General features: G+C 40.4%; 1 protein-coding gene across 1 annotated transcript in view; it reads right to left on the reverse strand.

Annotated features, from left to right (window-relative positions):
- Nucleotides 1–4,366: 4,366 nt before the first annotated feature.
- The window catches only part of LOC149191881 (uncharacterized), a 90,426-nt gene continuing 81,709 nt past the window's right edge, over nucleotides 4,367–13,083 (reverse strand). Inside the window, exon 4 of the mRNA XM_089406275.1 lies at nucleotides 4,367–4,737. Within this exon, the coding sequence (XP_089262401.1) occupies nucleotides 4,476–4,737 (262 nt within the window). The 3' untranslated portion in view covers nucleotides 4,367–4,475. The remainder of the gene's footprint in view (nucleotides 4,738–13,083) is intronic.

Raw genomic sequence — 13,083 nt, forward strand, 5'->3', positions numbered from 1 at the left:
GATGTGTTTAATTCTCAATTCAAAAAGGATTTCTCATTGACAGCTTGCATGGCAAGCTCAGAGTGCAGCGGCGTATGGTACATTGAATCTAGAGCATCCTTTCACATGACCAAGAACAAGGAATATTCCAACCAGTTGAAAGAGAAGGACATGTCACTTTACATTGAACTATGAGATGATGGCAGGTACTTGACCAAGGGCATGGATCCTGTCAATTTTGAGAGGGAGTCAAGTAGACCCTCTTTGTCTCAAGGATGTCATTTATGTTCCAGGCTTTTCAAAGAACCTTGTTTCTATTTCCACCCTAGAGGACAAGGGTTACAATGTCATTTTTAGTAGAGGAAAGGCCTACCTCAGACACTTAACATCTGGAGCCATTATGCAAATTGGTGTGAGGGTGAAGAATCTTTACAAGTTGTAGGTTGAGACAGACGCAACCTTGAGTAGTAAGGCAGGGCATGAGCATGGCAAAGACATGGGGGAGCTTTGGCATAGACACATGGGGCATTTGCATCATGGGGTGCTGAAGATCATTCAGCAAACAGCGACAGGGAAATCACCATGCAGTATTGACCAGCATGAAGTGTGTAAGAGTTGCACACTTGGCAAGTTTTCTAAGTCATCTTTTCAGGGCCAAAACAATAGAGCCATAGGAAATTTGGAGCTGATACGTTCAGACATGTGGGCCCTTCTCTTCTCCATCCCTCATGAGACCCAGGTACTATGTCACTTTCATAGATGACTATTCTCAGAAAACATGGATCTTCTTTATGAAAAATGACGTCTTCTCCAAGTTCAGGGAGTTTAAGACCTTAGTAGAAAACTAGACCGGGAAGAAGATCGAAGCATTGAGGAGTGACAATGGCAGGGACTATGTCTCCAATGCTTTCAGGGACGTGTGTGCCAAGGAGGGCATCAGGAGAGAGCTTATAGCACACCATAACTCTCAGCAAAATAGGGTGGCTAAGAGGATGAACTGCAGCATAGCTAGAGCAGGTTGGACTGCCTTAGGAGGAGCTTCTCACTCCCAAGCAAGAGCCTTAGCCAGTACCACGGATTGAATCTCAGCGAAGTGGCAAGTAGGTCGTATAGAAGGATGACAAGAACTCATTGTAGAATGAGGAGGAGAGACCAAGACGAGTGGAAGCAGCGAGTCAGTTAGCGACTACCAACACAGGGAGCAAGAGAATCAAGTGGGCCAAAAGGTTGATTCAAGAGACCTACGAGCAAGTTGAGACTCCCAACTCTACATTCAGGTAGAGCAAGCAACCATAGAGGTACATCGAGTACATGGCACTGATGACTGAGCCATCATGTTACAAGGAAGGAGCCTCTCAACAGGTTTAGTGGGATGCCATGATGGAGGAATATTCCTCCATCATGAAGAACGATGTTTGGGAGATTGTGCCACGTCCAGGGGGAAAATCAATGGTAGGCTCACGCTAGATGTACAAGGTGAAGCATGGAACAAATGGGAGTGCGGAGAAGTACAAGGTCAGATTTGTGGCCAAGGGCTTATCGCAAGTTGAGGGCATCAACTATGATGAAACGTTTTCCCCAGTGGCTCATTATTCATCCATCAAGACAATTCTGCCAATTGCAGCTCAGATGGAGTGGAAGATCCACCAAATAAGCATCAAGAAAGCATTCCTCAACGTGGTGGTTGAGGAAGAGATTTATATGGAGCAGCCAAAGGGGTTTGAAACTTCCAACATAGACAGTCATGTTTGTTTGCTGAAGAGAGCTATTTATGGGCTCAAGCAAGCACCAAGAGCTTGGTACACTAGCATTGATAACTACCTTCGGGGATTAGGCTTAACTAAGAGTGAGGCAAATGCCAACCTATACTACATCATGGTTGGAGGGCTTCCGCTCATTCTAGTGCTTTATTTGACAATCTCAATCTTTAATGGAGCAGACAACTTGATCTAGGATTGCAAGGCAAATCTTGCAAGAGAGATTGAGATGAAGGACATAGGGCTTATGCATTATTTCATTGGGCTGGAGGTATGGCAAGGTGATGGGGATATCTTCTTGGAACAAGGGAAGTACACTACAGAGACTCTCAGGAGGTTTCCTATGCAGGATTACAAGCCCATGAGCACACCTCTAATCACAAACTGGAGGAAGGTGGACACTAGTAGAGCAGAGCAAGTAGATGTCACGTTGTATAGGCAATTCATTGGGTCATTGATGTACTTAGTCAACGCATGGCATAACATATGTTTTGCAATGAACTAGTTGAGCCAGTTCATGATGGACCCTACCAGAGTTCACTAGGTTGCTGCCAAGCATGTCTTGAGGTATCTCAATGGTACAACAAATTATGGGTTATGGTACAGACAAGTTGACAAAGTGAGGCTTGAGGGCTTCATAAATGCACATTGGGCAAGGAGTTTCACAAATCAGATGAATACTTCAAGTTGCGTCTTCAGCATTGGGTCAGTGGTTATTTCCTGGTTCAGTAGGAAGTAGAGATCAGTTGCACTTAGTTCAACAAAGGTTGAATACATAGTTGTTAGCGTGGCAGCATGTGAAGCCATCTGGATGAGAAAGTTGTGTGTGGGCCTTTAAAGGCAGAAGTTGGAGCCCACCATGATTCATTGTGACAATTAGAGTTGCATTAAGCTCTCCAAGAATCCAGTTTTTCATGACCGGTCCAAGCACATCAAGATCAAGTACCATCATCTCAAGGACTGTGCAGAAAGGGATAGTAAAGCTACCGTACATTCCCACAGATGAGCAGGTTGCAGATATCTTGACAAAGGCCTTAGTGAAAAGGCAAGTTCGTGTTTTGCAGAGATAAATTGGGAGTTGTACAGAATCCCTTCCTCACTAAGAGCGAGTGTTGAAAATACAATGAAGGAAGGTCTTCTAGCTTGTGCCTTAGCCAGTAAGGACCTCGAGATGTCTTTATCTAAAGCATGAATGTGAATTCATGAGATAGACTCCAGTATGATGAGTCGATTTCCAGTTCACTGGAATCGTCATTAGTAGATTGCATGCCTAGTGTTCGAGCTTCAATTCATTGGAGTCTTCTTCAATCAGACTATATGATGAGGTGGTAGTGACAAGTCCAGTTAGGACGAGTTAACACTGCAAAGTCCAGTTCAAGTTAGGGCAAGTTAAGACTTTAGAGACAAGTGAAGAAAGGACGAGTTAAGTCCTCAATTAACTCAATTCACAACTAGAGGAAATCAAGGAGCAACTCGAGCTAGTTAACTGTGAGCTATTCAAAGAGTAATTGAGACTTGATCAAGGAGCAACTTGAGCTAGTTAACTGAGAGCTAGTCAAAGAGTAATTGAGACTTGCTGTAGTTAACTGACAAAAGGAACTCGTTGAACTAGTGTGAACAAACATTTGAACTTGCCTTCTCTGCATGGATCGAAAGTTTATTAAGGCAAGAGAAGGACGAAGGCGCAAGATTGATGATTCTTTATTGTTGGCAAAGCACATTGGTTGAGGAGCGAAGATCAAAATTCGAAGAGCAGAAACCAAGCCTAGTTTCAGCAGGAAACAATTGTGTGTGCAGGCCGAGATCAAGAGGCAGGGCCGAGAGCATCTTCTCAAGGCCAAGAGCAGATCCAGGAGCAGGGCGAGAGCAATTGTGGAGCTGAGATTAATTTCTTAGAGGCTATTTGTTGGCTGCAGTAGCAGCATACTGAATTTGTAAAAGATCTATTTGCTCAAAGAACAATCAATAAAAAGCCCACAACAAAGAAAGCAGGTTTTCCCATTTGGGTTTCCTGGGTAAAACACTGGTGTCAAATTTATGTGTGTGCATGTGTTTTTATCTCAAGTATTTTCCGCTGCATGTTGAATGTTAAGAAACTCTGTATCTTGGTGAAAGTTAAACTTGGTTTCAGTTTTCAGTTGCCTTGATTTTTCAGTAAATTCATCTAAGTAGTTGCAGAGTTTCAAGAAAATTAACAGAAAGAATGTCAATGACAAATGCTATTTGATAAATAACTTTGGGCCAGATCAAAAAACAAGAACAGATGAGGTGTTTCTTACCAAAATGACTTCCCTTTTTAGCTACAAAATTGGAAAAGATATTTAAGCTTTTGTATCAAAATCTACATTAACAAACTTAAACATGGATGTGTAATATGAAGTTTAAACAAAAAATTAGACCGGTGTCACATTTAATTTGACAAGTTTTGGTTATAAAAGAATTATTCTAAGCCTATTTCGTAATCCATGATCCACTAATTTCCGAGGATGAAGGTAATTCTATCGTTGAACCTCTGTTTATGACCAGTTCAAATCTCTTTCATATAACATGATACTCCAAAATTACAAAAGATTGCAATGAATTTGTTCAAACTGAGGCAATGAAAACTCTGGGCCACTTTGCTTTGCAAATATGTACTGTAAAATTAGTTATAGAAGCAACAGAAAGAAAATTATGACACAACAACCCACCAATCACTCCAGAAGAAGAAGATGAGACATGTCAAAATCCATAAACCAATTAAGAAGACATCCTCAACTTTTTCTTCGGCATAATAAGTTCATCATCACTATCTTCATCAGAAACATCAGATTTCTTTTTCTTGGATTTTGAAGAAGCTTTGGAGACATCTTTTTGAGAACTTTTCTTTTCTGGACTGTGACAAGCTTCCTTCACAGATGATGATTTCACTGGTGTTCCTACCTTTCTTTGTTGTTTTTTCTGCTTTTTGTTGAATGCCTTCTTCGCCTTCTCAGGAGATAACAAACCGTGCTCCATCATCCTGTGAATAAGCTATGTCAAACTTTCCGTTTAACCAAAAATACGAATATACCATCAATTGATATTGGAATGAGAAAATCCCAATCTTCACATGTATAATTGGATTGAATTTTCTATTTCTAGTAGTAAACTGTTGAGAGAAGTCTCTTTCTGAAAGAAAAAACGCAGATTTTGCCGTAGTCTGGAAAAATCATAGTAGCTTCTTCAATTGCAAAATATGATGGAAATTGCTTCAGTTTAAAATAAATAACAGAAGCTAGTCATAGAAAAATGTTTATCTGCATGAAAAATCAACAAACAGACCTGTTTAAACAGTGAAAATTCTAAAGAAGGAAATTTATTTTCAAGTGTAGAAACCTTGGCGAGTCTTGCTAGTCATTAATATGCAAACTATAAAATGTTTGGCAATATTTTTGTAAAAATATTCAAATTTCTAAGGATTGCATATTAATTTTTGAAAATTTTGATGATTTTTAAGGTAATATAATCTTATCCTGTAGAATCTGGGAGAATCATTTATATAAATAAATAAAAATAAAAATAAAAATGAAAAAAATGAAAATTGGAGAATCTTCCTTCAAGAAAAACATGGAAAATTAGCCCATGGACAAAATTTAGCCCCTAAAATATTCCCTATGTTAAAAAAACAAAAAAAGCATAACAGATTACCAGCTTTAGTAGACTTTGTGACCATTCCAGTTTTTAAAACATCACAAGAGCTAGGTCTTTTAAAAAATCAGAAACTGATTTTGAGAGTATACTCTTGAGAATTTCTGTGTGCTACAGAGAAAACTAAATAAAGCAAATGGGTTTTGTGGGCAGTGTCTCTAGGCCTAGTTTCAAGAATGGCGAAAATTTTCAATTCTGGGTTGATATAAAAATGTAATAAGCATTTACCTGCATGTCAATGGCATCTTACAATAAACTTATAAAGTGTCTTTGCAGTCCTGAAAAGTATCAATGATTTACATGGATTTTCAGTACTGCAAGTGAATAGCAACACCTCCAATGAACGTATAACAATAAGTGTTATGGTCATTCTTGATAGCATATTGTTTACTCTGTTTATACAACAGTTTCTCTAAAACTTACCAAATTTATCTTCCAAGTCAATGAGTTCTATAATATTTTGATAACAGAAGAATAAGGAGTAATTGTAATGCTGTTAATTTGCACGAGTAGAAATCTATTGATGACTGGTAGCCATTGGTGGATGATCAACATGGTGATTGGTATCCACTGGTGGATGATCAAATGCTAACCTTGATGCTGATTCCAAGGAAGATCTAGAGGCAGACCCAGGCATCACCATTGTTTTATACTAGACTAATATTTTTGTTGCACTTCCAAAATTATTACCAATTTTAAGGCAAGGTTATTTGATTCAAGAAGATAATATTCTCGAAAAGTTCTATAAGTTGAATAACGATCAATAGGGATTGTGGACTTGTGGAATCCACGAGTCAAGGTATAATATGATTTTTCCCATAATGAGATGCAATTATCCATCTCTCTTGGTCAAAAAAATAACTTCTCAAGATTGGCATGGGAAAGTGAAATTTTACCACTCGAGTAACATCTATGTTAAAAATTTCCATCTCTCCTCACATCCTGTCAAATATTAAACCACTATTCTTTTATCAAGAGAATCCATTGTTGGAATTCCAAAGGCAAATGATCTAAGCAATAATGAGATGCAATGCATAGGCAGGAACCAAAAAAGATCTCACGTACAAGGATAAAAATACAGCTATAGATACAAAGACATGACCGTTTAGATATACATCAGGATTTTAGAAACAATATTATCACATGCACACAAAAAATAAGAAATAAATTATACAAATGCTAGAGAATGATACAAGTGGAATGATATGCTATGAACTATAGCATTTATGTATTCCATACCAGGAAATATACATAATTCATGCACTTCAACATGTATAGTGTAAACAATGTAATAATAAATATCTTCTGGATAATAATACATTACACGTATATGACATTATATTTAATGGGTATATAATAAATCATCCCCTCCTATAATGCTTTGACCTCAAAGCATAACCAAGAACAGTTTCTATGTTTGCAGAGTTTCTCTCTCCTAGGTAGCTCTGTCATCAAGCAAATTTTTCCATTTGAGATGTTCAGTGATATGTTAGGAATCCCAGAGCTCTATGTGGATATTCAAGATTCCTTATGGCCCTATTGACGGTGTTGGATCCGCCAACATGTCAGGGGATCTCCCCGGTAAGAAGTCCCAATTAGACCTCAGACCATTTGGTGTAGGGGTCCCAACAATGGGTCGTACGGTAATGCCTTGATTGCGGTTTCGCACAGAGGCAAGTAAGATGTCCCTATTGGTAGCAAGGGTGTGACAGCTACAGCGAGTCAAGGAAGGTGCATGAGAGGTTCTAACACATGGGGAGTGAGTGTGCCCCTTGGAAACCTGTAATAGTACTCGGCTTGGAAGGGAACACACGAGCAAAGATGCATCACCGGCTGGAAAGCAAGATAGCGAGCAATCCAAAGTGATGTTCAAACCAACAGCACATCTGCAACAAGATTCATACAATTGCATACAAAATAGTTCATACACAAATGCGTAAGTTAAATAACATACATTGCTACAGCAACCAGAATAGTCCAACTACAATAACAACATATGCATGAAAACGTGTTGGCTCTGTTATATTAAGAAGTGTAAGTTCTAGTCATACAATACATCCATGTCCAACCACTAGTTCCAATAGTGGAACGTTACAGCCACAACCGCCTGCTCCTCCAAAGAGATATACTAGCTCTGCGCAGTGGAGAAGCCAAGGCGCGTTACAATATTGTCCAAGCTTTCTCTAAGAAAGTCCTATCGAAGCTTGGCTGACCAAAAGCCTTTACAATGAGTTATGAGGGACTATTTATAGCAAAGGGTGGGGTGACCCTTGACATTCCCCTTTGTGACAGTTCATCTACCCTCATGACTCTTCATCTACTCTATGACTATTACATCCAACTATCGACACTTGAACTTACACTTGACAAGACGTTACATTACAATGCACATGTACCCATGTGAGACAAAATGGCTTGAGCAAGCCATGCAAGACATCACTATGACTCGGACAACCGTGGGAAGTCTAACTCTTCGACATCCTCTCGATGATCGACAGTAGCGAAATGATGCCAAGATCAATAGTCCGCAATGGTGTCCGTGTACTCCAAGGTGACATCTTTCTGGAACCTAACTCTTGCCTCCATAGCATCCAGGTACACTGCTCGGGCTCATCGTCCAAAATTATTACCAATTTTAAGGCAAGGCTATTTGATTCAAGAAGATAATATTCTCGAATAGTTCTATAAGTTGAATAACGATCAATAGGGATTGTGGACTTGTGGAATCCACAAGTCAAGGTATAATATGATTTTTCCCATAATGAGATGCAATTATCCATCTCTCTTGGTCAAAAAATAACTTCTCAAGATTGGCATGGGAAAGTGAAATTTTACCACTCAAGAGTAACATCTATGTTAAAAATTTCCATCTCTCCTCACATCATGTCAATTATTAAACCACTATTCTTTTATCAAGAGAATCCATTGTTGGAATTCCAAAGGCAAATGATCTAAGCAATAATGAGATGCAATGCATAGGTAGGAACCAAAAAAGATCTCACGTACAAGGATAAAAATACAGCTATGGATACAAAGACATGAACGTTTAGATATACATGAGGATTTTAGAAACAATATTATCACATGCACATAAAAAATAAGAAATAAATTATACAAATGCTAGAGAATGATACAAGAGGAATGATAGCTATGAACTATAGCATTTATGTATTCCATACCAGGAAATATACATAATTCATGCACTTCAACATGTATAGTGTAACAATGTAATAATAAATATCTTCTGGATAATAATACATTACACGTATATAACATTATATTTAATGGGTATAACACCCCTTTTTCGCTCAACCATTAGCAACATACCAGTGAAGGGCAAAAGTTGAGATGCCTAAATTCAATGGAAAGGAAAAAAACAATGTTGCATGGATAAATAAAGCAGAAGAATACTTTGAGATATATGACATCAATGACGATGAGGAAAAGCTTCGGCACGCATCCATGAAAATGGAAGGAGAAGCATATAATTGGTATATGTGGTGGAAAAAGACAAGACACGTCATTAGCTGGAGAAAATTTAAGGATGTGTTCTTTAAAAGATTCCAAGGTGTAAAGGAAGAAGAGTTCTTTTCAAAACTCATCAAATTACGACAAAAAGGAAGTGTGGACGAATACACTCAAGAATGGGAGACCTTAGTAACACGAGTACCTGGGTTATCAGAATCTCATCTAATTCAGTCATACGTCTCGGGACTCAAAACCATTTACAAGCAGAACTTGAGATGCATGACATTACATCAATAGAAGTAGCAAGACGAAAAGCAAAAACAGCCAAAAAGAAATTTGAACCAATATTTTGGTCAAAAGCAGAGAAAACATATGTAAGACGAAGGATACCCCAGTATGTGGACTCAAATAATACAAGATATGTTCCACCACATCATCGTGAAGATGAAAAATCTAATGTGGAAATGCAAAGGATAAAAGAGGGTAAATGTAAACGTTGTGGTGAGAAGTGGGACCCCAAACATAGATGTGCTAAAGGAAAAGAACTAAAAAACCTATATAATTGTGAAGCAACCAATGATTCAAATTTCAAACAGTGAAGGTTCTCACATAGAAGAAATAGAAGATGCCCCAGAATTCTCACCAGAATTAGATGACAGGAGTATTCCGCAAGTGTCATTATCAGCCATGACAGGTATATCACAACCTCAGACCTTAAAGTTAAAAGGACACATAAAGAAGAACAACGTAGCGGTTCTCATCGACTCTAGAAGCACACACAATTTTTTAGATGCAACCATGGCAAAGAAACTCAATATCTTTTCATTTCCCTTGCCAAACATGAAAGTGATGGTAGCTAACGGTAAGAAGATTGAAAAGGTGGGGAAATGCCATAAGGTCAATTTGCAGATTCAAGACTTTAACCTAGAGTCTCCATTCTTCATGGTACTGTGAGGAGGAGTAGATGTAGTCTTAGGTATCCAATGGCTACGAACTCTAGGTACTTATGCCGCCAACCATCAAGTACAATTTATAAAATTCAACTAGGGAGGTCAAAAGTACAAACTACACGGATTCCAAGCACCAGAAAATCAAGTTGTATCATCGTCTCAGATGATGAAGTTGAGTCGAAAAGGAGCACCTGCTTATGTAGTACAATGTCACCAATTAGAAATGTTATCTGCAAATATGACCAGAGAAGAGTCACCAGAGATACAAGATCTGATTCGAAAGCATGAAAAAGTATTTCAAGACCGACCTATGAAGATGTCGCCTAATAGGGAAATTGAGCATACAATAGACGTCAAGGCAAGATCAGACCCCGTCAACATCAAGCCATACCGATATTCACATCACCAAAAAGCGGAAATTGAGAGATTAATCCAAGACCTTTTAAAGTGTGGGACCTTGATCATCTTGGAATATCTGATCAAGTGGAAGAACTTACCGAAGAAGATGCTTCTTGGGAGAATGAAGCGTTTTGTCATCAACATCCGTTGTTACGTATGCTTTGAGGACAAAGCATTCTTTCGAGAGGAAGGCAATGTTATGTAAAAATTAGTTAGTTTAGGTTTATTATTTAATTTTCAGTTAAATTAGATGAAAGGGCACGATCATGCCCTTTCCCCGAAGGGTGTCCATTGCGGTATATAAGCCAGGAATCCCATTTTGTAAACACTCATCATCTGTCTATTCAATTTTTAGTAAAATATTTATACATATATTTCTGTTCATCAAGAAGTATGCGCTTCATACTTGTGCATGATGTCTGCACTGATTGGCAAGTTTGGGTTGGTGGCTATGCACATCAACTCGTCAAAGTACGAGTCAAGCTCTAGTTGGACCTATGCCTTTGTCTTCACCTGGGTGAGAGTCCCAATAGATGGGATCGCATGTGCGCGCACCACAACATCCATACTCTTGAATACGCATGGGAAACCTGTAGACTAGTGATGAGCTCTTCATAGTTCTGCATCTAACTCCGGATGCGTGCCTTCAGCTCGATCACTCTGGGCTTCATCATCTTAGGCAAGTGAAGCAGGGCTCCCTTGTATCTCATCATCCATGTTTGCATGTAATCAACAGCAGCATGCACGTTCGACAAGATACGTGCTCTCCTAGCACATCGTTGTTGCCATCCGTTGAGATGGACAACTACCTTATGCACGGTACCAAACTTGGAATACAATGCCTGCATGACTGTGTCAAGGGACAACACTTCATCTAGTATTGCCTTCTTCAATTCTGCTCGGGCGGATGTTGTAACCAATTCTCCTCCCTACTTGGCCGTCTGTAGCTCCTTCGCCATTCGCTCGTTCTCAGCTATCAGAAAGCGAACACTCGAGCTTCGACATAAACTCTGGTAGCATCGGCCAATGCAACTGGATGTTTGCACACGTCAGACACGATCACTCGTTCCTCATACTGCACAGGAGATGTATGATCTTCCGGAGTCGACACTCTACGAGATTGCACAACTCTATGTTGAGACTCGTCGAATGAGATGTTGTGCATCTCTCCTTCTGGCTAATCTCCAAGGATCTCAGTGTCTCCTTGGTCGCTTAGGACTTGCTCGTCTTCTGGATGTGATGAAGCTGGTGGGTTGACCTCTTGGTGGCGAGGCATGAGGTCGATGTCTTGCTCTAATTCCTGTCGCTCCATATCCGTATCCATTTGTTCAAGTGCTCGCTCTATCTCCTGAGCGAAGTCCTACTCCTGCGATGGCTCACCCTGTTTGCCTGATGCCAGCTGTTCTAATGAGTCCACTACTTGTATGGGCGTTGTTTCATCCTTCTGCACAAGATGCACCCCTGTTGTACCTGTTCTTGTTGCGCTTCCTTCTCCTATCTGCGCAGCTCCTATTCCTTCCGGAGTTGCTCCTTCAACTCATGCAACTCCTTCTCCGTTTCCTCATTCTTTATTTCTCTCTCTGCCTTTGGTGTTTCGCTTATCGCGTTGTTGCCTCTTCGCCTCTATAGCCATAGCTGCTTTCTCCACAAGTGGATCTGCTCGGAACTTGCAGCTTTGCTCTTCCTCCATGCGATCGACAATCTTCCTCTTGCCCTTGTCACGCACTAGTATGTTCACCTCTGTTGTTGTTGCTGCTTCTGGTGCTCTCCAGGATGCTGCTTCACGTTGCTTCGCTAACCATTCCACAGCGAAGTCGACCAGTTCATTGAGTCTGGAGGAGTTGTAACAATATCTCCATGGGTCCTCCTCCACCCAATGACATGCCCCGTGGATCCAGTTGAACTATACTCTCGCGCAGTGATCTTTCACAAGACAATGCGGGTCATATGGATTATAACTTCGGAGGTCGAATGGATACTTCTTCATCTGCTCTGCTTCGACATCCGCATGCTTGAAACTCCGGATCTCATATAACCCAATGCGCAACGGAAGAGCGGGCCAAGGTGCCTTCTTCTTCCGGTGCAGCCTAGCTGTCAATCCTGCCGAGATGTGATATGCTACTTCCTGCATGACGAGTATGTCCAAGGCAAACTTCGATAGAACATGCGGAGGTTTCTTCGCGTTGTACATCCGTATGAAGGTGTCGGACGATGAGGCATACCAATCAACAATGTCTATCAGTGCCTCCATTGCTACCTTCAACATGCAGGGTGGATCCTATTCGAATATCATCTTGTAAACCGGGGTGACAAAATGATCGGATAACCATGTGATGACTCCTCTAAAGCTGCATTCGGACGACATCTTGCAATAAGTGTTCACAGCAATCTTCACCGGTGTCCATGCCTACTTCAGGCTCGGGAACTCTTGTCAGGCGCAGATTGCATCCAAGATGTAGGCGAACATGTAGATTTATGCTTGCATACCTTTGGGCAGTTGTCGAGCCCTTGTTACTTGTTCCTTCAGCTGATGAGCCAACATGTCGAACCAGTTACATGCTTTGCCCTCTCTAGCCTGTTGGTCGAGCGTGATCGTCCAACTATGTGGGAAGGTTTCCGTGCCTTCTTGGCCATACAGTCGACATGCAAAAATGACCAAGTATTGATACACCTTCCGCAATATCTTCGTCTTGTAGACCTGGTTGGGTGTCATCCTGAATTTAGCCAGCTCCTTCACCCAATTCTTCAAAATGTCTCTAGAGTTGGCATTGTTGTTGGGTCAGTTGAAGGGAGTCTCCATGATGGTCACGGGCTCCGACATCTGATACATCTCATCACAATCTCGCGCCCTAAAGGTAGCG

Source organism: Pinus tabuliformis, chromosome 2_2, assembly GCF_031772625.1.
Source record: "Pinus tabuliformis cultivar Carrire ecotype Pingquan chromosome 2_2, CPIR1, whole genome shotgun sequence".
Lineage (NCBI taxonomy): Eukaryota > Viridiplantae > Streptophyta > Pinopsida > Pinales > Pinaceae > Pinus > Pinus tabuliformis.